Genomic DNA, 25,624 nt, shown 5'->3' on the forward strand with positions numbered 1-25,624 from the left:
ATATGTGATGCTTTAATAGAAAGACTAGAAGCTTAATGACAGCTCTTCTTCAGCTTTCAACCATACAATGACTGCTTGCAGGCAGAGTGATCTTCCGCACAAACCAGGCAAATCAAACAGTCACAGGCAGGATGACTTTTTATGCCCTTCTTGTCTTGCTGACATTTTTTAGGATTCAAAGAGGAGCTCACTTAGTCTGGAATTAGATACCTGAAACTTGCAGTATAATCTAAATTATTGACATTGTGGATGCTTGAGACCTAATCCAATAGGGCAATAAGTATATAAATAAGTATAAGTAAAAAAACAACCTTTTTTATGTATTTTCATGTATGATGGACTTTGTTTAATTTTTTCAATTTTCTTATACTATCAAATAGCCAGACATAGTTTTATGTAAATATGGAGTCTTTCATGAGCAAATTAGAATTACATACATTCAAATTAAATAGTTTTAATTTATAACTTTAAAATTGCTGTATTTCTGGTACCAGCTCTCAGATATGTTGTTGAAATTGATACTCTTGGCTTCTTCAATAAATGTCTGAAAGAGATTCTAGAAACAAATAGCTAATACTATCAAAATACATTAGATGGACTAAATGGTCATCTCTTGTTGGTAATATTTTTATGTTCTAAATATAAATGTACTCAGACCAGTGATAATAAGGTTATTGTATAGCAAATACCAAATATATTGAGAATGTATATAAGGCTCTATAGATGTATACTGTATATAACTGCAGCAAGAAATGTTGATATTTATTGCATTAAAGATGAAAAGTTAACTCTATTTTCAGTGTATTAAAGGTGAACTCTCAGTATTTGTACACAATACAATGGAACACTGTAAATCTAAAATTCAAACCAATATTTCACACTTTCTGGTGTAAAATGACTTCATTAATTTAGATCAATTTAGGCTGTCTCCAGTGCTGCTAATTAAACCTTGATTTGGAACCAATTAAAGAAAGAATTCCAAAAAATTAAAGCTTCCATATATGCATATGAATCACAGTAATCCTCCTTTGATGTCTTCTTTGAAATTCTGCCAGGCGTAGACTACAAAAGGAAGATGACTGCACATTGTTTTGAAATTTGGAGATCTTATATATAATCTCATTTTTACATTTAGTTAAAATTTCAGTTTTATGCTTTAACGCTTTTGTATCTATCGCATTTTATATTAATCTAATGAGAGCCAACACATCTGCGTTTGTACCGTGCCTCCTGGAAACACAAAGTGTGCCCTTAAGCACTTGGAATTGTTATACGATCCAACAATCCATCTGTGCATTATCCATGAGCTGCTCATTCCTGGTAAGGGACACAGCAACCTGCATATTTCCCAGAAGCATAAGGCACAAAGCGGGAAGACACTCTGGATAGGATGCCAGTCTGTCATAGGGCACAAAAAGACAATATAGGGACAACAACTAACCCAGCCAGAATATCTGTGGACATTGAGAGGAAACTGGAGCTCCCGGAGACGAGGACATGGGTAAATCATGCAAAATCCACACAGAAGGTGTTCTAGTCCGGAACTGAACCCAGAACCCTAAAGCGCTAAAACATCTACCAGAGAAAACAACAATCCTTTAACTGAACAGTACACAGACTTACTGTAAATAGCCTTTTGCATCAGATAATGAGATAGTTCTGTTTTGTATGGCAAGTAGTATAATCATCACTGTAAAACATTCAATCTTCCATTTATTACCCAGCTCCAGAAGCTGTTAATTCTGTACATCTGCAGAACACTACATTGTTCTTGTGTGAGACAACAGAGGTATGGAAATGAACTACTAGGATAGAGATTTCATTGTAAGAATGTGATGTATTGAACGATGCCTACTGACGTGTAGACCTGAGCACTTTTGGAATTTGTAGCTAGAAAAAAAGTATCTGGGTTACCTATTTTAGAGTCTGCCAAATGCGTAGTTGTTCTTGTTTCTCATCTTTATAAAAAAAACAAGCCATGAAATGATGTACTGTATACAGTAAGCTGCAGCTTTCTAATGTGAAAACCTTAATAATTCATCTTGAGAAGTGGTTATTCTATTACAAATGGAATTACATGTTATGTGCTTAAGATTGAGAATAGAATTTAGAGAAATTGTATTTTTTGTAGTCAGACTGGTCATAGTACAAAATGTGCACTGTATTGAGCAACGTCCACTTTTAGCAAATGTTGAAGTAGTAGATGTCAAATACTTGGAAAAAAAGTATCAACTCATTTTTTACTCTGTCTGCATTTACAGTCAACACATGTGGCACAAGCAAGCTTCCAGGTGGACGCTTTTGGGTCAACATTCATCTTAGATGTGGAACTGAACCAGTGAGTATATGGAAATGTAATCAAGCACGCATTTGTTATAATCCAGCTCCGTTGGCATCTATCTGGGGTTAATGCAAGATGTAAATTCATGTACAGTACAGCAATTTTCCAAATATATCAGCCTGAATGTGCTATTGTGTACTGAATATATTCCATATTTTCCTGTCTTTATTGTACCTCATATAATTTTTTGAAGGCATGACATGACAGCTGAAATCAGTGCCAGGGAATAAGCAGAGACAACACTACAATACTTTGTTTAGAGTAACTTGCTGCCTCTATCCACCAGTCTATGCCTCTATGTCAGCTAGTGTATCTGAATAAAAAGAAAGCTTTTAAGACTGGGAGATGTTCCATATTTATTTTTTTATCGCCGGGTTTTCAAAACATCTGTCAGAGCCTGTTTTTTCAGTCCCTAAAGGAAATAATTCCAATATGAAACACTATCTAGAAAGATACTTATCAGAATCCCTGAACTAAAGCAGAAGAATGAATTAAACAACTCTAAAGCAAGTGAGAACATTCAGGTAAAATACTGATAAATAATTGAGAATCACTTTTAGCAGCTTGAGCAAGGACATACTGGTATAAGTTAAATAAGCCTCAAAGAAGTAAAATAAACGTTTTGTGTGTCTGTGTGAATTCACACAAGTGGGATGCCAATTATGAACAGACACATCAGCTTTGACTAGCCTCAAAAATCCTAATACCCTCTCCTGAGAACTGCAAACAGGAGGCTACATTTCAAAGTCATATTGATTCTCTTAAAATGTCTCTCTGGAATATTTAAGGAAAACACTTATTGTGTGCAATATATACTACAAAAGCAAGTTTAACAGTTTTTAAATAGATGAAGTGTCAGCTATTTTGGGAAGCAGAAAAGATGAAAAGTTTTGAAAGTAGTCACATTGTCTGCATATTTATGGACTGAAAAAGCTATCTTTCCCTGATTCCTACATGTAAGGATAAAAATAGCTAATTGTGTAATAGATATATAAATGTAATAGATAATATTGTTATTTTATACAAATCAGTAACTGGAGAAATCTATGAATTTCAACTAATAAAATCTTATTCTTATTTTTGTCCTTTTTTAAGATTGTTAATAGCAGAATATTAACTGACAGTTGTGCAAAAAATAGATATATAGTGACAGTTTTCAGAACCTTTTGGAGAAATCCAGACATTTAGGGTTAGATATAAATGTATACTTTTCATGATTTAGAATTGATTTCTTTTGTTACTGAAGTGAAATATATTTTTTATTACAGCAATGATTTAGTAGTCCATCATAATGCAGGATGATTTGCAACGAAGGCTTAGTGTAAGCTGGATTGTGGCTTTGTCAGACTGAAATATTGATTATTATGTTCCCAATGAAAAATGATGCTCCTTGTATTGCTGACTAAAGCGCACAAGCTGTAAACACACTAATATATTCCAGTATGTGGGCAAAGGAGGTTTGTAATCATTGTGCTGACTTGTTTGCTTTGAAAGGCATTGGATTAAGAGGACAGTAGGTTTTTCACAAGGCTGGTGACACTCATGATGTTCCTGGATGTTTTACATTCATTCCTTAAGTCCCTGAAATAATCCGCCTCTCTCCAAATCCCACTTCTTCTTTCGGCCAGGAGAGCATCATGGCTAGAATCCAAGTCTTGTTTCACATTCCACCTGTCTTCTCACTGGCACTTTGTGGAGAGTCATCATTTTTTCCGAAGCACTAAGCAAATTCAAAAAAAAAATTGACAGAGGTGATATTTTTTTATTTGTTTATTCCTTTTCCTTATGATACAATAATACATAATTGTCTGATTTCTCAGTAATTTGTGTTGCATCCAAGCAGCTATGGCAGAGATGTATAAACAGTACAAATAAGCATTGCATTGCACATAAATATAATATTATAGACATATACCAAAGACATAAACCAAAATATAGTCATTATACATCACTCCTACAGGAATCCACACAGATCATCTGTAGGTTTACTCCCATCACAATCACCTTAAGTATAATTGCACATTACCACTTAGTTTTGCACATAAACACTGACTGCACTTGCCCAGAAGCAATACTCATTTATTGATTGAATTGCCTGAATCTGGGATTAAAGAATTCCTCATTTTGTCAAGTCTACATTGAGGGATTCTAAAATGTGTGTTTGAAGGCATCATTTGGTATTTTCCATGCAGAACATGCAGAGGGATCAGAGGAGATATTAACAGATATTTCCAACGTACTTTTGATCTAAGCAGTTTGAAAGTTCTGCTCGGCTACCCTACTAACTTAGACCAGGAGTGGGGCCCATTAATCAACCCTGTCTGCCAGAATGATGACTCCAACATGGTAAAAATGAGGATCAGATGAAGACGATCTAGTGTTACTGATTTAACCGGATATCAGTAAGGATTTTGGAAATTTTTGTATTCAAGAAAATACAAAAATCACTGCTATTCTTGGACTAATCTTGTTTGCAAACTGGAGGTTTCTCTGAGCAATCTCTCAGTTTATCATTGAAACCATCAAAGTTTGTGCTCCTGGTGCGACAATTTAACTCACTACCCCAGATCTTTCTTCTGTATTTTATGGTACCCAAACTCACACCTAATGAAGCTTGCCTTTTTGTTTGTGTAATTCATTCCAAGACTTTCTTGTGTCTTAGTAGGAGGTATGGAGGATAAACTGGCGTGATTTGTTGGTATCATGCTGTGAGTACTAGTTTCTCAGATTGATCAATAGGCGTGCTTTGCAGTTGAGGTCTGAATTGCTGGCTGTTAAATCTTGGCCCTACACCAAATGGAAAAGGCGAGAAAAAAAGAGATTTTTTTCTCAGGTTCAGAAAAGAGTTTTGTTCATTTGATTAAAACTGCATCTCAAACTGTGGTCTAAACCACCCAGGTTTGAGAAACTGACAGAAATAGGCTGGTTCTTTAAGGAGAAAATGAAATGTATGTAGTGAGAGATTTATTTTGGTACATTCTTAAATTCAGTAATACACTTCTGTACAGTATGTACTTTTTAAAAAGATTTTAGCTGGGGCAATTCTTAACCAAAGTATGATTGGTTATGTGTCACAGGTATGTGGGGATGCCACATTGCAGCTCTGCCACCTGGCAAATATAAAGGTGCCAGCCCAGGTAATGCAGTCCCTTATGCTTCCCCCTTCCTATTCTGTTTTTTTTCGTGTCCAATAATGGAGAAGGGAAGACAATGTATGAGCCTTCCTTCGCTGCCCTCTGTAGAGTCCATCTCTGGTGTCCAAGTTCTTATCCTTGCGAGTCCTCCTGATTGAGGCTTACAAAGCCTTTTCCTGGCCAGAACTCAGGACTGAAAATGAGGGGTGAGAGTGTTTCCTCTACACCAACTGACATCAGTTTTGTTCTGCTTTTTCTTGTTTTTAAACAGGTCAGCATTACAGGTCTCTTAAAAATGCATGTATACATTTTTAACTATGCATGTTTTAACAGCATGTGAAAATGAAACTGTATGTTTCAAATTCTAAAGGTAAAGTAAAGTGTAATTAGGATGTCCTGTTCTCCAGTGGTAGTCTGGTTTAACTGAGAGGATAAAGGACTAAATTAATATGCTGTATTCTCTTATGAATGAAACACGCCACAGTAGTAAATCCATGCCTTGCAGCAAGTAAATACTGTGGCTGTATAAATTAATAAACACAATTGAGATATACTCTGTGTATCTGTATAGCTTCTAAGTCAAGGGGCAAAGAGATTCATACAGGAAACATACATGTAAGATCTTTTCCGGTGTTTCTGGTGTTCGGCACAATACGGTCGCACATAATTGAAGGTCGGGTATTCAGTAAGTAATATCTTTTGCTGCAGTGACATTTTGTCATGTACTGTACTAATACTACTGTATTTCAGTTCAATGTTTTCCACAGTACCAAGACCAAAGAGTGTGAATGTATAGTACTTTCAATTGTACATTTATCATTTCAACCAAAATGAGGGTTCCTTCCTTGTGCGGGTGAAGACATGTTTTTCAGATATTATAATTTTTATAGATTGCCTTGAATTGAGAAATCTAAATGGACAAATCAAATTTCATTATATTTTTGCCTGATATCACAGGGTGAATAATGAGTCCTGTCAGGGACAAAAAACTACCTAATTTGAACTTAACGCAAACAACTGAGTCTAAATAAAGGATTTCCAACCATAATTTGGATTCACGATCTTAATGAGACGTTGTACTACCTGTACATTGGCGCATTTTAGTAAATTGCTAGATATTCATATTATCATTTAATGCATGAGTTTGTGTTTAATCTGATACACCTTGAAGGATGCTGATTCTGCAATATTATTCATTGCTATATCCTTGTTAGTTGCATATGAGACAGAAATATGGACAGAGCAGACATATGAGATGATAGGCGTTTTCTTTGTTTTCTGCTGCACATTCACGAAAAATGTGTGTATCTGGCTGTAAATTTTGATTTTTCATGCATAATTTACCATGGCAAGGAATGCCTGATTTATAGATGAACTAATGAGTAGTCTTGATCATAATGCCCTTTGCTTACCCTTGTGAGGCCTACTTATAAAAGAATTCTGGAGTGAAACAGAAGGTAGGGCACACAAATTAAGATGATGCTGCACTACAGCCAAGCTAGGGAATGAGGCAAAGTTGCTGTACAGGTTTTCAGCCTTTTACTTGACCATGGGCTACACAGGCGCTTTTCAATCTGACTGGAGATGATTAATGAGATGAATGTGTTCTTTGCGCTGCCTGCTGCTTCATTGTTTTCCTCTGAAATCTTCACAGGACTGAGCAGAGCTTGGCATTGACTGCAATCAGAACCAAGCATGGGGCTGAATGGAGCCCTCCCCAGCTAAGTGCAATCTTTCAAGGTCTAAACATCACAGCAGTGGCAGAGCGAGGCGGGTTAGAGTTTACATTCATGAAAAATATAAACTCTTCGTGTTTTCTACAAACCATACGTTTGCAGTTATTGAAGGCTTCTTTTTGATAAGTACCTCACCTTTTATGCCTCTGGAAAATCTGGGCCTCTCTGTTCACAACAAATCCTTCAGGATCTTGTGACAGTGCTAATCGCCACTGATGTACACCTGGACTTGGTTAGAAGTCTGTCTTTGACATTCAGCAGCGCTGTAGTATCAGTGTGTGCAGATAGAATCCACACATCTTTGTCATCCTAGAACAGAGGCAGACATTCAAATGAGTTTCTTTACATTACAGTTCACCCCTCCTGCAGCCATTTGAAGAGCATAATGGAAATACAGTACTGCAACCTGCTTGAACCAAAAATAGTCATCATTTTGAGCTGAAAACTAGAAAGAAGAAACACAGTGGTTGGGCTGCTGAGCCTTTGTCACAACAGATGCTCTCCCTCCCCTGGGATCCTGTGTTGATATCATGTACAGGAAGTTAAATGCTGCTCAGGTCCATGGTATTGAGTGAGGGTGGTGGATGGTGGTGACTTTGCAGGCCGCAGCTGACGGTGCTTCTATCATAGCTGTCCAGTTTTCGCTTCGAAGCCCTTTGGAAAACATGAAAGTCTCAAGTGGCTGAGGTGATGGAGGAGTGTCTGATGTATTGCATTGTTTTATTCTTATTTTGTTTTTTCTTTAAGAAATAAAACTACTACACACTGGTTCACAAAAAAAAGTGAAAGAAAAAGACATACAGCACCTACTGTATGGCAGCAGCTGCTCCAGTGTCCCACATTCAGTAGCTCTCTCTGTGACACAAGGAGATGAATCGGGTTTAGTTTTCACAGTTTTAAATGAAGGCCTCGTCTTTTCGCTAGGAATAACAACACCCAAGAATTAAATGGACTAAAAGGATTATGCAGTGTTTAGTAAACCTTTGGCTTAACCCGCTTGGCTGAGGGCAGACCTCCGGGCCTCCTGGAGGACGAGGAGGCTGGGACCCCCAGGCAGAGAGGGGAGTGACCAAGAGGCAGCTGCAGAGGTGGATATGGGGTGGAGGAGGGATGCAAAAAGACGTGTGTGAGGGAGAGAAGAGGATCAAGTACTGTATAGTGTTTTAGGAGAGGAAATGACGTCAGGAGAAATTGCTCTTACAGGAGCTCTGAGAGAGAAGCCATCTCGTACCTGTCTTCTTCCAGCTCATCATTCATCTCTTCCCATCGCCTCTGAAGTGAGCATTCTCTCTCTACTGTATATTTAACGTGCCGTTTTCTGGTGCCAAGAATACTTTGCAGTAAAGATGTATATTCCAGAGTCACACATTTCTGATAAGGGGAAAGATAAACCTCAAAATGATTAAATACACACGCTTATAATAGCTGACATTTTTACAGTTTTGACCGCCTGATGGATGGAAGTGAGTTGACAATCAGCTCGTTGATATATACATCTCATTTCAGCTCGCAATCTCATTTTCAGCTCAAGATTAGTTGTGCTTAAAGACTAGATAAAGCAATTGACGGAACAGTGTTGTCTTCCCCCAGTTTGTTGGATATGTAATTTTAACATATGGATATAAATCATTCCAGGGCCTAATGCTGAATAAGTGCATGTTTTCTGATCCTACTGTCTGGACTAAATTACAGTCTAGGGCCATGACTACAATCACCTTGTTACCGGTGTCACAGATAATCCTTTTGTAAACCAGAATGGTTCAATTTCCTTTAATGAATCTATTTCTAGCAGACAATAAAAGAGCTTTACTTTCTCCCTAATGGCCATTTACTCAGAATAGCCAGTGGATCGTATACTGTAGGTGTGAAAATCACACAAAGTCTTACAGTTTAAATAGGTGCTATGCTGAAAGATGGTTTAAAAAAAGAAGAGAATCACTGGGATACTCCCTATATATTTGTAAATAAGATATGAAGTACAGTGATATAATCATTTCTTAGATGTGCAGTGAGGAATACAGGCTTTACATTATTAAAGGTTTATTGTTTTTTCATTGCAGTGATGGTACACAATGGGTCCATTGAATTAAATTCCACAAATAGTTTCATCTGCTTAATATTAGTAGATTCATCAGATGGAATCATTTCCAGCTGTACACATGCATATTTCTGGAATGGTTCCCCGTGGCTCAAATTCTGGCTTTACATTCTGTAGCAACAGAGTGATGCCGTGTGATCAGATGTAAACCTTTGGGTGGACAGCTGATTAAAAGCTCGTGTTGAAAGTGGCTGCTGTATTTGATGTAGTGCCTGTGCTTACTGTAACGCTGTCTAGATCACATGGTTGCAGGAAGCAGAGTGCCAATTGTCTGCCTTTCCCTTTAGAGCTCTGTGAGCAGAATTGTAAGCAGCACTGCAGGGGAAGAATAACAGGGCTGGTAGCTTCTCACAAGACATACAGTAGGGAGCAACAGCGCCAGAGAAAAGCCTTGCTGGTTGTTTTGTGTTGACCCAATTACTGTATCTAAAATTAAAAAAAAAACAATTCACGTATAAAATTGTGTGATGTCAGGAATAAAAAAATATTTCTCCTTTTCAAAACTAGGGAAAATGTATGTTCTGCCCTTGTCAAAATCATATCCATTTTTTTCTCTGAAATTCAGCTTCAATTCCCAGTGCATTAAGGAACATGACTCCAGTTGCCATTACCAGTCTATGGGTGCTGTGGAAAAAATATATGAGCACTTTATTGTTATTGTTCAGCCCTCATTAATCTTTTAAGTTAAGATACTCTACAGTACGTACAGTGCAGGAAATGACTGTACTGGAGGATTCGTAGTAAAATACATACAACTAGGCAGCAACATAAAATCGATGTCCAATGGCTTTTCGGTACAAATAATACCTGTGCTGTTAAGGACTGGTGTGTACAAGATAGATAGATAAATAGATAGATACTTTATTGATACCATGAGGGAAATTGCAGTGCTACAGCAGCTTAGTACAGTTAACACAGCACAACGTAACTAAATAATACAATAATACAAAAATACAGAACATACTATACAGTCAGTACAGTCAGTGAGATGTGCAACACTAACTAATTGAAAGAAACGAAAGACAACAAAAAGACACAGAGCTGCTGTTACAGGCTACCACTAGCACAGCGCCATCTTGAAACAGATACAAGATGCAGCTCTAGTGTTCTAGACTGAGGCTAGTGAACAGTGTGCACCAGCCTTACATCATCAAAAAATAGACAATATTCATTTTATTTCAGCTTCTTTCAATTCGGGGTTGCAGGGGAGCCGGAGGCTATACCTGTGAGCAACTGGCACAATGCACAATACAGACACCAGTCCATCGCAGGAATAGACAATTCCTTTCTGTCAATGACAAGGGAGAAACTGGGGATGTAAACCTAAAGGTAGATGGAAGTGCAGATAAGGCAGTTGCATCCTTTGAAAACATTACTGTTTCAGATGGAGACATTGATACAGGAAACCTTATCCTGTTTGATAGTTTGGTTACTGTGTTGCGTAAAAGGCACACTGGTTTCTTCTGTGGAACCAGTTCAAGGAAGAGCAGCTAGGTATTGAAAGAATCCACACCACTAGGTTAAAAGAGCTGAATATCTTAGGTCTTGAACAAAAAAGACTACAAGGGTAATTGGTCACAATTTTAAAATCCTCAGTGGTATTCACAGTGTCAAACTGATGGGATTCTTCAGCTTCAACAGTGAAGCAGAAACCGTAGAACACAATTTGGAAACTAAGGGAATTGTATTTAAGACAGAAAATGTGAAATACTTCCTTCTGCAATTTTGCAGGAGTCTGGAACAAGCTTCCTGTCAGTTGAGCTGATAGCTTGCAGCCTTCAAGAAACATCTGAATGAGATCCTCTAATCAATCAGATACTAAAAGTCAAACCAAAGTCAAATAAATGAGATGAATGGCCTTTTCTTATCTGTGTCCTCTCGTATATTCTTATGTTCAGTAAAGGTGTACCAAGTATTTCGGGGAATTCTGATACTGTAGTTTTCTCTCGAGTTTGTTTTAGGGATATTCAAATTGTGCTGAAGAGATAAACTTGAGTGGTTTTCCTGTAGAAGATGTTAGTAAATTCAAAACACCACAAGGTACCCTAACAAGGAGAGTGTGAAAGCACCAGGATGAACTGCAGTAATATCAAGATAATAACAAGATTAATATCATTTTGATAAATATTCTAAAATTCAAAATGAGGAAACATTTAATTAAACTCCCTGTATTAAATGTGATTAATTGTGTTTGTACCACATATTCCTTCCTTTGTATTTTTAAATTTCTCAGATATCTGAAGTTAAATATTCTGTATTTGATTCAAGTAGTAGAATAAGAGGTGTTTTATTGTTATATGGGAACCGGCTCCACTCAGCTGGGTCATCCCTGGGTCTCAGAAATAATTAATGAAGTTCATGTGCTTGTTTCAGGGCTCAGGTTGTTTTCATGATCTAGTACTCTATTCACATTGCTTTCACAAGAATCTGAACTGAACTGGCTCCAGCCTTTTTCATTGTTCACATACTGTATGCCAGTTACTAACAAGATGTGTACTGTGTGAATTATTTTTGTAACTACAGACCTTTGAGGGAAATAAAATAAGTAATGATTTCAGTTTGTAACAAATATAGGCCTTGTGTCACGTTTTTCTATTAATGTTTAAAATAAAAAATATGATCATCAATGAAAAAATAGGGAGATAAGAGAAATCCCTTTCCTTTCAAGGATTTCAAGGCATTTGCATGCCCTCCAGACACTCAATGATAGCCGTAAAGGAACTCCATTTGTAGAGATGTGGCCTATTGTTCCTTTTATGGATAAATAGTCTTCTTTCTACTGGTAAACTAACAGAAAATGGTCTCCATCAGTTCTCTTGCTGTAGATATGTTAATTTCCTTTGTCTCAGTGATGCCAAGGATTAGAATTGCAGTTTAAGTGTGTGTATAATCTTTTCTATAAAGCAAACATTTTCTAATGAAAATAGCTAAACAGAAAGCTAAACAATAAAAATACAATTATACTGAAAAGGGGAAAAATAGCAGTTACTGTATCAGTCAGTTCACAGTCCACACAATAGTTTTGCTGCAGTAGTTTTGGGATAAATATCCTTGTCTTGGTTGCTTTGCAATAAAATGTGTTGTGCCTGCTTTTCTGCACACAGAACAGCTTCTGAAAAAAGCGTGTTCCATTAGGAAGATGTACTGTATGCAGACATCAAAATCTAAACTGTGTGTTATCTCCAAAAATAGAATTTCTAAGTGACACAACACAATCTGTTTAGAAGTGGGTTGCAGAACACAAGACTGAAGATCATCTTTGCGTTCACTGATGCCAGAGAGATCACTAGACTTTATTCCACTGTGTTCTCATTAAAGAGATAGATTTTCAGGTCTGTGAAAATGAGAGTGCTGTATGTTTTTCTGCCAATGCCTATATGTTTTGGTTCACATATTTTTGAATATCAAGCAAAATGGATTTTGAGATGGCATTTATGGAGTGGTGCACAGAAGAGATTTCTGTAATGAAAATGAAGATTGTAATGCTCAATAATAAATATGGAAATGGACTTATGGTACATCCTCTGCATTATTAAAGAAAAACACAATAGATTTCAAATCTTAATAGATTTTGAATGGGTAAACTCTGAATCAATGCCAGATATCAATTAGAAGTACAACTTAATGTAGTTTGGTGTAAGTGGTATTCACACTCTTGGGAAATATACACATGTACAGTATGGAGAAATCATATGAATGAGTAATTGCATTTTTGGGGAAGGGAAATTACATTAATAAGCACAAAACCATGTGTACTGAAGAACACGTTTATACCAGAGTGCAGCATAAATGGTCAATTTTGAGACACATACGGTACCACATGGAAATTGATATTCAGCTTACAATGAAGGAAAATTAGGTCAGACTTACATTTAGCTAAGAGGCATGTTCATATGCATTAGGTACAGTATATAGAGGAGCAGTCTGTAAGAAGCTTGAATGTCATGGCTGAGGCAGCTCATTATGTGGTCAATTTAAATCCATTAAAAAGGGAGAAGAATGAGGCTCAGAAATTACCATGCAGTGTGCACTGCAATGATGTATTTGTGTCTTGTTAAACAGATGGATAGGAATGTTTTAGAACACAAAATAAGCAAAGCAGAGAATGAATCTGTTATTTTTGTGGTTGCAATTTCTGCAGAATCTGTTTTTGTTTATTATAGCCCTTCTTCACTGCAAGGGTATCAAGTGATGGTGTGACAGTGAATTCCATTTGCATTCTAATGCCGTTATGCTCTGGCTGCCCCATGTGATATGTGGCTCATCTTTGTACACTTGTGAATGGGCAACATCTATGATACTAGAATAGTAGAGTGTAGTAGAGTACAGTATGCTCCTTCTAGCAATCAAAACGCTCAGAAAATGATGAAGAAAACTTTAGTACAAATACAATAAAAAACAGAAAATTAAAATATTTCACATCCATTCGCTTGAGGACTGCATATTAGTATTATCCAGGAGTATTATTATATGAAATGTTCAATATTGCTTGTTAACCTACTGTACAGTATTAACTGAAGGATTACTTGGGGTAGCTGTACTACTGTACATATAAGGATGAAATCAGTAGTCTTCCCAGAAATCCTATAAGCACCAGGTAAAGTTGAACAACATTAAATGTTATTTAGCCAAAACATAACAATAAGACAGATCGGGGCACCATCGCCCTCCCTCTAGTCTCTGGGTCAAGTGCTGTCCATGACTGGGCAATGTCTCTCTCTTCTGGCTCTGCGGAGGTGTTTGTGGACTCAACTGCCTTTCCCAGAATTTCTGGGGCTACTGGGGCATGACTGGAGATGCTGAGTCGAGGTCCTTTCTGTCCTGTTCTCCAGAGATTGTAAGAACAAGCTCCTGACTCCTCATGACTTCCTTCATCTTTTGCTGGGCAGGTTGGGACTGTCTAACCTTCCAATGGCCTCAACCGTTTCAGCTTCTTTTGGCTGGGGTGGCAACAGCAGTCTTTTGTCCTCCACCTCCCCTGCAGGTCCAGGCCAGGACACACAACTCCTGGTTGCCATATCTCCTTCTCCCCCAGACACTGCCTGACCAAAACTAGTTCCTTGCTCAGCTTCTGTGTTTTGAGCTTTGCTATTTTGAGCTCATTCTAGCATGTATTCCAGCAAAAGATCACAGATTTTTTATTGTTCAGTTTCTTCTTTCATTTGGAGATTCTCCCACTGTTTTCCCCTTTTTCCCCCCAGCAAGCCGTCAGCAGAGCTTTTGTTGAAAGTTTTTCCCATTCCAACTGTCTCAGCAAGGGCCTGGCTGAGTTGGGACTGCAGATTCTCCACCGGTCCCCCCCAGTGCCTCACTTCTGCCCCTGCTTTGGGCAACCACTTTAGGACTCTGGGAGAGTAGCCATCTCCTACTTGGCTTATTCCAGCTCATCACTCTCCTCTTTCTATTGATTCTGAACTCTCTAAATGGCTTTTCTGCAGTCACTGTGGATTGCAGCCTCGTTCTCTGCCAATGTGGTGCATTCTTAGCACATTTTACCCAGCTCAGCACCTTGGTGGCCTTGTATGTTTGGCAGTCTTGTGGAGGAGTGAGGCCCCAGCAAGGAGCATTTTCCAGCTGCGCGGTGCATCATGCTCACCTTCCAGGTGCGCATGCAAATTCTGAGCCCTCGAGCTCTGTTAGTTGGTCCCAGCAGCTGAACCTAAGTAGGCACGTCCTGTTCAAACTCAAGGCCTCTGGGGTTGGGTTGTGCTCCTCCTGCACTTCTGTGTCAGCTAGAACCAGTTCCCAGTAGACTTCTGACCCTTCCTCTCCCCCCTGCATGGGGTGCCTTTAGGAGCACAGACATCCCCCCACAGGTCCTTCCTTGAGCAGGAAGGCATGATGATCAGGGTACTTTGGGTTGGGGAAGTAGCACAGATCTGCCGCATCTTCCTGGATGTTTATTTAAAAGCTCTGTACACCACGATTTTTTTCTGTTCCCTTCCTGTAAGTCTGAGTGTGTGTGGGTTACATGTGAATAAAAAATTGGTACTTACCTTCCCCAACCTGGCCCAAATCGCTGCAGTGTTCCCTCATTTTTGAGTTTTGTGTGGTGCTAGAGATTGTCTGGAGTATTTAAGATGGCTGCCAGTCACCTTCTAAAGTCTTAAGGATGACTGAAACTGCCACATCAGCAGGAACAAAATGGCTGTTGACCTTGGACAGAAAGGATATTGGAAAGGCATAGGTACTAGATATGATTTAGCTGATGTGTACTTTGTTTCTTTAATTGTATAAATGTTTTATTTGTATGTCCAGTGATGAAGCTGGATGTTACTGTATTTTGATAATGCTTGTGAATTTAATGTTATTGTTTAAATGGGTGTTGTTCCTTTAAGGGAGAATGGCCTTCTCGGAGAGAATTGTACTACATAAGGGGCTGGAAAGTTCAGTGGGGGTTGTGATCTCTAGAAAGAAGGCTGGCATACAGCACATGGCATAGCATGAAGCATAAAAAAGATACAGTCCTATTTTTAGGCTCTATAACAGCCCTGACACACAATGCCCAATTGATGTATGACTTGCATTGGAAAGTTTCATGTAGCTCTATATCTAGAAGTACATATAGATCTTGTTTTCACTTTTCATATAGTTTATAATTAGAGAACCACACGAGTCAGAATACTCAGAGGTACTGTAGCTCTCTTTGCTGAGAGGTTCCACTTCTGTTGATAGCAGCTACTTTCTTGTACTTCTCTGATGATCTCAAACGTATTCCTCAGTGCTTCTTAATGCCAGAAGCAAAATCCTTTTTTTTCTTGTTACATGGATTGCACATGGATTGCTTTTCTGATTAAAGAATACATTAAATGTTATTAGCAAAGTGTATTCGATTCATTTTCATGTTTTGTTGTGGTGTTGAAAAATTAGTTTTAGGTCACCAGTACCTCTTATTTGCATTATGTGTGTAATGCAATCCAAACCTTACCACGGTCCCTGGGAGAAAACTGTGGTAGAAATAATGAGTTTCAACATCTTGAAATGCAGTTGGGATTTTTTCTTTATTTCAAATAAATTGTGAGAGCTTGTGTAAGTAATTTATGTTTATATGGCTAATACTATGTTACTATTTAGAGTAAATTCTAAGATAGTTAAGACTGAGGATTTCTCCTTAACAAGTTGTGTCAAAGACACTGAAACATATCCAATGAACATATTAAAATACATGATAAGATTGCAGACAAAAAAAAAAATTCAAGTGTATCCAAACAGGGAAAGCAAATGTAATGTGAAATTTTACATCATAAAGTAAGTATAACATACCAACATGCAAATACGTAAAAGACAAAAAATACCACTGTTGGTCTTTAATGGAAGCTTTTGAAACTTGGTGCTAAAATGAGCGAAGATGGAAATAAAGACATACAATGCCTACCGTGCCTCTCTGTGTCTATCAGGACCCTGGAGAGCACCACATCAGTTCTGCTTTCTGTTCTTAATTGTGTATTACGTGTGGACATCACAGATAAAATGTGACTTTCTCATGGTATCCTCCCTGTATCCCTAAGTTAATTGTAGGGCTACTGCTAGACTTGAAGGCAAGCTTTCATTAAAACACCCTGCACCTGATACACAATTTTATACCTGAGCTACTGTATTACTTGTTCAGATTACAAAGCTACCTTCAATGTATTTTCACATAAATGCTGTTTTTGATAAGAAAAACTATATATCATCATAGAGTACATGTCAAGATTATACATTCTAAAAATGTGCTTATTGCAAGACACAGTACCTATGTTACCTACAGGTACAGTAACATAAGATTACACATGTTCCACTGTATACTTCTATATGGCTGGAATGACAAATAAACGTGAACTTGAACTTAAGTGCCATTAATATAGGTCATCACTTGAGAGTTTCACACCCTTACTCTTTCCAACAGTACAATTGGATATTTAATGACCAACTCGTTATGGTCTTAGTTTCTTAAGCCTTTAACTTCTTATCTAAAGAATGGCAATGCCCAGAGCACAGCCCTGTTTGTCTCTTAATAGGTGACAAAATTCGGCTAGACTTCAGTCATGTTGGTTGTCTTCAGTTTTATAGTATAATAATAATTAATAATTCCTTACACTTATATAGTTCTTTTCTGGACACTATATTCCTACTCCCAAAGCACTTTACAGGTAATGGGGACTCCCCTCCACCACCGCCAATGTGCAGCCCCACCCGGACAGCACATGCATTATACCACAGCAGCCAGAGTGCATCAGTACACTCACCACACATCATCTGTCAGTGGGGAGGATAGCAGAGTGATGAAGCCAGTTCATAGATGGGGATTACTAGGAGACCATGACTGGTAAAGGCCAATGGGAAATGTATCCAGGAAGCTAGTGTTACACCCCTACTATTTTCAAGGAACATCCTGGGATTTTTAATATACACAGATAGTCAGGACTTCAGTTTTACATCTCATCCAAAGGATGGCGCCTTTTTACAGTAGAGTGTCCCCATCACTATACTGGGGCAGCAACCTCAGTTTTTCCCAGGAGGTCTCCCACCCAGGTACTGGCCAGGCTGCTGAGCTTCAGTGGGCTGCCAGCTGTGAGCTGCAGGGTGATATGGCTGCTGGCTTATAAGATTCTGCAGACAACATCACCAAACACATATGTTAAAGAACAATGAATGTATCTGATGTTACAAGCTTCCTTTTAAAACTGATTAAAAGGGATTGATTTGAAAAAAGTATTTAAAAAATGTCTAACAGTAAGAAGGAAAGTGTATTGCTCTTGTGGTATATTTCAGCACAGCGTTAACAATCCATAGTGTTGTTCTGCATCTGACATTTTGAAAAATGCCATCTGCACATGAAAATGACATTTAGATTCCATATCCAAAAAACATACTGTAGTTTTCGCAGGACAGCACTGCATCTTACCCGCATTTGAATATTTCCTAACGAAAATGATCTTACAATGGTTAGAAACATTGCAGAATCTTGCACAGTAGATGCTAGTAACCACCTGGGATCATGTTTAAACAGACTGAAAAAGCTAAATGGAAAGATAAGTTCAATTAATTTTAAATGATACACTTAATGGAGTAAAATGAGATATCCCAAAATGCCATTATCTTTACAACGATAGAAAAAGAAAATGTACAGAATGTTTAATAAAGAGTTTACAGTATGTAATACATTTTTTTTCAGTTTATTTTTTCCTTTCTGTTTTAGTATTGCAAATGCTCATTATGGTAAAGGCAGAATCAAACAATGCTTGAAGTAATTTGAAGGGAAGGCCCCAGTTACAAATTCCCCAGGTTTTGTGTACAGAGACTACTGTATCCTAACTACCTTATGAATGACAAAGCATTCTAGATTTGCACAGCTCTACAGAATATTGATTAAGGCCCTGTTAGATATCATACAATAGAACAAATTTCAAACCTTATTAATTACAATTGTTGTTCTCTCTTTTTAGTGATCTTCTGTCTTCAAACTATGTTGAACGGCATATTTCAGAAGGAGGAAAGGCTGTAATTTCCAAGGTAAGAATGAAGATAAATTTAATATAATTTCCAAATCAAAGCACTGAAAAAGGATGTGGGCATGCATACATTATGACATGAGAGCACAGTCTTTAAATGTGTAAAAAATATTAATGTGAATCATTTTTCGATAATGTTTTCCTGTGTATTGCCATATGTCAAATTATGAAATGTTATGCTGTTATCAGTCCTAGGAATTTGTCAACCCAAGGCTGCAGTGCTTGTCCACTTGTAGTGTCACCAATGTTTTATAATAGTACTGAAAGACAAAATATGAACAGGCTTTAGTAATAATTATTCTTCAATTACTGGATCATCAATTGTTCCAGTTAAAAAAAAACCAAGCTGTTTAAACAGGTGCAAGTGTAATCTGGATAAAAACATTAGTGAAACCAACTAATTAAATTAACCTACCTTTATCTCCCACAATAGCGTAGTACCTACATGGGTGACATACAATAGCTAAATTGTGGTTGCTTTAGCCAGTATCCCCACTACACAGCAGAGCAGTCACAGAACTGAAAAACTGCTTCAGCAATTGAATTAAAGGGGAACTTTAGGAAGGCCAAGTTGTACTCTGAAGTTACTAGTCAATGTATTCCCTGCCAGAGGAGTATTTACAAAATACTAGCAACAGGAATAGGTAATAAATTAATAAATGAGAATCTGACCCTTGTGTTTTCTGTACTTCTTTCCTTATGACAATTTTTGCTTAAAAATTCTGACGCTCTGTAAATCTTTATGTTGTTTGTAGTTTACTGTTTCTTTTTCATCAAGGTTATGAATGCATATGAAAGGCACTGTTTGCACACTGATAAATTCTGGAAGCTTCAATTTAAAATTCATTTTCAAAAAGTGAAACAACTGAGATTCACAGCAAATTTGTTGTTGAGCAAACAACAGTGTAGTTGAAGTAGCTGTGTATCAGTTGCATTCCTGGTACTATAGTACACAGTTTGTAAATGTTTTGGCCGCTTTGATTTCGGTGGATTTTGTTAGTGTCGTTATCTGTCGCTTGTTATCTGTTCATCTTTCCTTCTCCCGCTTCCGCTGTGTTTCATTCTTTTGGTCTCATTCCTTTAGTCAAATTACATTTCCCAGACTTTGAGGATCTATAGAGTTAAATTGTACATTCAGGATTTTTTCCTTTACTTCAAAAAAATATTCCCGATATGCGGAATTTTATATGGAATCTGTGGAATTTCTCTGGGTAAAGTTCCAAGGGGCTGTCTTAGAGTCGTTTGAGAGGAAATGAGATGTGCAGTTCTGTGTAGTAGAACACACTGCAATTTATAAATAGTTCATTCTGCCTCTTAGCTTACACACCACTTTGAAGGTACTTGTGCATAGCCTCCCCATGTACAGTAGCATCCAGAATTCCCCAGACCACTGCTTGGTCTGCTGATGCAGTCTGTGCTGACACTGCAGGATGTCCACAATTCTTCAAAAAACTGTTTTCATTGAGAAAAGAAATGCAAAGACAGCAGTATTACTGTATCTCTCTCTTTCTGGTATTTTAATAGGTTTGTTTGGGGCAGGGGGGGGGGGGGGTCAATTTATGCCTAGAAATCAGTTTGTTTCCACTGTTTTGAAGCAATTATATTTTACTGCTGTAAGGCACTTCATCACAATTGATCATTGTGGCATGGTTTCATTTGCTTGTGATTTTTTAGAAAAGTGCACAAAAATCAAAGTGTTTTGGAGAAACATATTTATTCCCAACTCCTCTTGGTTGTGTGTCTGGGATGGAAATAAGGTTGATGAGCGTTTCACCACTTTACATAAGTACCTCATAACCCACACATTTGGCTTCAATGAGCTTCGGCTTCAGACCAGAGGAAATAAAACATAAATATAGTACATTACTTTTTTAGAGTTTGTTTTCATCATGAAGGTAGTAGAGCTGGAAGTCCTCACTCCTTGTACCTCCTCCTTAATAATAATAATTAATAATAATTGCTTACACTTATATAGCGCTTTTCTGGACACTCCCCTCAAAGCGCTTTACAGGTAATGGGGACTCCCCTCCACCACCACCAATGTGCAGCATCCACCTGGATGATGCGACGGCAGCCATAGTGCGCCAGAACGCTCACCACACATCAGCTATCAGTGGGGAGGAGAGCAGAGTAATGTAGCCAATTCATAGAAGGGGATTATTAGGAGGCCATGATTGATAAGGGCCAATTGGAAATTTGGCCAGGACACCGGGGTTACACCCCTACTCTTTTCGAGAAGCACCCTGGGATTTTTAATGACCACAGAGAGTCAGGACCTCGGTTTTACGTCTCATCCGAAGGACGGCGCCTGTTTACAGTATAGTGTCCCCATCACTATACTGGAGCATTAGGACCCACATGGACCACAGGGTGAGCACCCCCTGCTGGCCCCACTAACACCTCTTCCAGCAGCAACCTTAGTTTTTCCCAGGAGGTCTCCCATCCAGGTACTGACCAGGCTCACACCTGCTTAGCTTCAGTGGGTTGCCAGTTGTGAGTTGCAGGGTGATATGGCTGCTGGCTGTACTGTTTTAGTTAGGCTGCTACTCCTTAGCACTGATATCCTCAAAAACTAAGAATCTCTTGTTTTCTGTACTGCAATGAGCTCATTTTCTGCTCTTATAGTAGAAAATTTCACCATCTTGACAAAGCTGTGTGTGGCCCGGCTCAGGGATGCTCCTGCTGTTCTGCTGCTCTCCATATGTGTAAATGTGTTCACTTGCAAAAACTGCAATGAAAATAAACACTGTGGTATTTACAAAATTAATTGTTTTCCTGGGTATTTAACAGTACAGTGACATTTTGTATGAAAAACACAGCAGACCATGCCTAGAGTTCAGTTGAGAAAGCATTTATTGTATCTCCTCTCTGAACACAGCTTAATCCCTGCACATACTGTATGTGTGCCATATTTTATTTGAAAATACTGTATATAGTCTCCTTTTCTATTACCTGGTCTGTTGTTTATACATTTGAATGCTATCAAATGTGATTGACAGAAAGTGGAAGCACTTCTCAAACATTGAGCTGACAATGAAAATCTTCCCAAATCGTCCATTAGCAGATGCATCATTGCATACAGGATGTAGTGTAACAAACTGCAGATGTGGCTGTTGAGACCCTAGGTGTCCAGGGGTAAAGAGGTGTAACAGTTAGGATGGTTTTGGATGCAGCTGGGTGTCTGGTGAGGGACTTCGGAAGTGTGACACCAAAAGTGATTTAGTTTTAAAAAGTGAATAAATGACTGGTACGTGTACAGGACACAATAACACATAGGGAAAAGTATTTTGAGTGGTGCCAAAGGAAAGAAAATAACAAAACCAAACAGATCTAGCTAATACAGTGAGGTCTAACCTAACTAAAAATCGAAAGGTCTTCGGCATCTTCATGCGCCCTCACCTCCCTACGTTGAACTAACCATAACCAAAATACATGAATGGCACATGCCCCTACCCTAGTGTGTCTACACAGAAAACAACCCTACCAGTGAAATATATATCCGACCATCTTACCCATGACCTTTTCCCTGAGTGTACAACAAGTTCACAGTTCAACACAAACAAGAGTGAGCAAATTGCACAATGGTGGAAAACAAAGCCATGAACGGGGTATAATGAGAACAAATAAGAAGCAACTAGCAAGGTAATACAAGCGCAAACAAAAACTAAATAAGCAAAAACAAAGCCGAAGCTAGAAAGACAAGCAAAAGATCGAGCAATGAGCATTCTCATTTGAGCCGGAGCTAATGGAGTCGAAACGTCTTCAGGTATTTAAACTGTAGATCTTGGGTTCTGATTGGCCGGGAGTAGAGATGATGATGACGTCACACAACTACAGCACTGGTGTAATGATGGGCCAATGGGGGGGAGGGGAGGGTACCTGAATACAGGAAGGGGAAAAACAAAACAGAAACAAACTTCTACTGTTTGTTAAACAGAGAAAAAACCTTTCTTGTGCCTAATGTCTAAATTATTATTTAGAAAGTATGTACTTTCTCGTGAAGTACATACTTCACGAGAAAGTAAAATCAATGGGTTGTGGTCTGTATATACCACCACCGGCAAACCACTGGACCCAACATAAACTTCGAAGTACTGCAACGCTAATAATAAGGCCAAAGCTTCCTTTTTTGTTGTTGATGCTTATTTCCAGTGAGAATCAATCTTCCTCTCATCTACACCTTCTTTTTGGCAGTTTCAAGGAATGTTTCCTCCTTTTAAAATGAGTCACATGTTGTACAGGTGCTATGCCACAGCACTCTGTAGTGTACTGTAACATCCTTTTCTGCATTTTTCACATTGCTTAAAGAAGTTCTACTCTGCTCTGCTTTCAAAGCTACAGCTACGCGGGTTCACACATTACAGAGCCCAATTTCTAGGCAGTGTTGTGTTCACCAAGGTGACACATATCTCAATCCGCCCAAAATAGTCAGAATACTTAGTACAGTGTATGCAATGCCTTTTTAAAAAAATGACAGATGGTTAATGAAAAATGCCCATCAAAAACAGCTGCTCGCAATAAACATTGGCAATGTTCTTGATACTGGCTGAATACAGTATGAGTGCTTGTACATGAGATCTACATGAGGCCTCTCACAAATAGGATTCAAGTAAAAATAACCCAAAAATCTGTCATATTCAATGCCATGGGGACCTCGCAAATAGAAGGATAAGTAATTTAAATTCTGTGGGATTATTCATCTGATTGACACAGAAATTTTAAAAAATAATTTTAATATTGAAGAAAAGTGCATATATAGATCTGATATATATATATATCCGAACCAGAAAGGCGCTTAGCATTGGAATTGAGCTTAGAGATTATTATGATAAAGGTCTTCCCTGTTTCCTTACACAGCACCATCCAGCTCCTCATCCCTCTCTGTCAGGAATGGCTTCCCAGCTGATTGTAATAAAAACGTCTTGTTCACTAGTCTGGCAGGTTTCTGCTAAAGACTGAATAGGCACGAGCATAGCCTGACCTGAAGCCCCTGATCTCTGCTTGCAGCCTGCAAGTCTGAGTGAGGGGCACAGAGCCATGAGCAGCAGTGAGCTACATTGCTGATAAGAATCCTCCCCCAAAAAAGCAGTGAAATTCAGTGATGGGATGCTGACTTAATAAACCCGTAAGGGCTGCACAGTAATTGATCTTCAGTTAAGAGCAGATGCAGTCGAGCATCCAAGAAGCTACATCCAACTTAAAAGCCAGCAGGCATTCCACTCCACTGAGTGGGGGCTTAATGGAACAGTAAATAGTGGGTGTGGGCACTTCCATGTTAAGTGATATATGCGGCCCTGAACTGATGTGCTCAGCACACAAGATGAAAGCATTAAGCAGGTTAGGAGTAATAATGTTACGTGAGAGGGGCTGATGGTTGCTCTTGCTTCCTGTCGATCGATCAACATGCCTCCTTACTGGACAGAAAGATTAAGATGAGACTGCAAGTCAGCTAATCAATAGTGGTAACAGGATCCCATCCACAGCAGGCCACACGTTAACCCTGTGTAGCAAACTAACGAAAAAGACCAGATAATGAAGAGGTCATTTAACAAACCATTATGCACAGTGCACAAGGAAGATAAGATGCACACCCTTGTCCAGAAATTAGTCCAGGGGTAAAATTTGTATTTTTTTGTATCCAGAAAGGAACAAAGACATCATACATTTTACAAACTTGTAAGTATTTTAAAATAAAAGTGTGGGTTACTCTCAGAGGTGTAAAGATTTACTTGTTGTGGACTGTTGTTTTCGTAGATGGTTTAGAACACCTTCCACACACTAACAAAAGGTGTAGATAAACAGTTCACATGTTAGATTGATCGTCCAGATGTCTGTTAAAGTGCAGAATAACACAGAACTCAACCAAATCGCAAAGCACATGGAGTTATAGGAAGAAGCCATGTTTATTAAAGCCAGAGGATGTGAGGGGAGTTAACAGATGACAGATCTGGCAGCTGTCAGAGGGGAGAATTCGCATTTTGGCTTAAACTTTCCACCTGGGCAGGGAGAGTCACCTGAGACTGATTCCCTTCAGCGTGTGAGAGCACCTCATGTTGCACACAAGTAGATGAAAACTTCCACTACAATACCACTATCAATACATCCTTTTGTATTCCACCCTTTGTTAGTTCCCTGCAGTGTTTCTCCCTGCTCTGTGATTAATCCTGGGGACAAGGTCAGTGTTGCTGCACGCTGAGATCCCCTGCCTGTCAGTGCCGGAGACTGTTTAGTCCTGTCAGTATTGGATGGGAAGACTATCAGCAGGGTACACTGTCCTGCACTGAGGGCATCTTCTGCAAACATGATAGTCAGCCAGTGGTTTCTTACAAGTTCTAAATACAGAGATAAGTGGTTGCTCCTTAAATTCAGCTTCCCGTGAACTGAATTTACAACCTGGAGAACAGTCTCCTCCATTGTGAGAATGGTTGCTGTCTGATGGCCCAGTGTGCTGCTCAGTGTTCACTGGTACTGCTCGTGCAAATGAAAGAGAAAATGATCTTTACAAGTAACTGACTCATGCGTTACAGTTGTGCTTTTACAGGCAGCGACCTCTGCTATTATTGTTGTGAGTGGAAACTGGAAGCTGCCAGGTTAACCTTTCCTGTTCCCTTGTGGTTGTAGGGTGGAGAGCACTGCTACTACCAAGGCAAAATCCGCGACATCCCACAGTCCTTTGTGGCCCTATCCACCTGTCATGGCATGCAGTAAGTTTCCTGCCTGAGCACCTTTCTCCTTCTGTATCAGATAATATCATCTTATTTTCACATAAAATCTGGAAAAACAGTTTCAAGTAAGTATAAAACAACTTATAATCTCAAATC

At 38.6% G+C, this 25,624-nt stretch overlaps 1 protein-coding gene across 3 annotated transcripts in view; it reads left to right on the plus strand.

Annotated features, from left to right (window-relative positions):
- Positions 1–25,624, plus strand: part of adam22 (ADAM metallopeptidase domain 22) — an 85,467-nt gene that overhangs the window by 3,541 nt on the left and 56,302 nt on the right. For all 3 annotated transcript variants that reach the window (XM_088600639.1, XM_088600641.1, XM_088600640.1), the window contains exons 3-5: positions 2,262–2,338; positions 18,738–18,804; positions 25,425–25,507. In XM_088600639.1, the coding sequence (XP_088456765.1) occupies positions 2,262–2,338; positions 18,738–18,804; positions 25,425–25,507 (227 nt within the window). The remainder of the gene's footprint in view (positions 1–2,261; positions 2,339–18,737; positions 18,805–25,424; positions 25,508–25,624) is intronic.

Source organism: Lepisosteus platostomus, chromosome 12, assembly GCF_059453375.1.
Source record: "Lepisosteus platostomus isolate fLepPlt1 chromosome 12, fLepPlt1.hap1, whole genome shotgun sequence".
In the NCBI taxonomy this organism is placed as follows: Eukaryota; Metazoa; Chordata; class Actinopteri; order Semionotiformes; family Lepisosteidae; genus Lepisosteus; species Lepisosteus platostomus.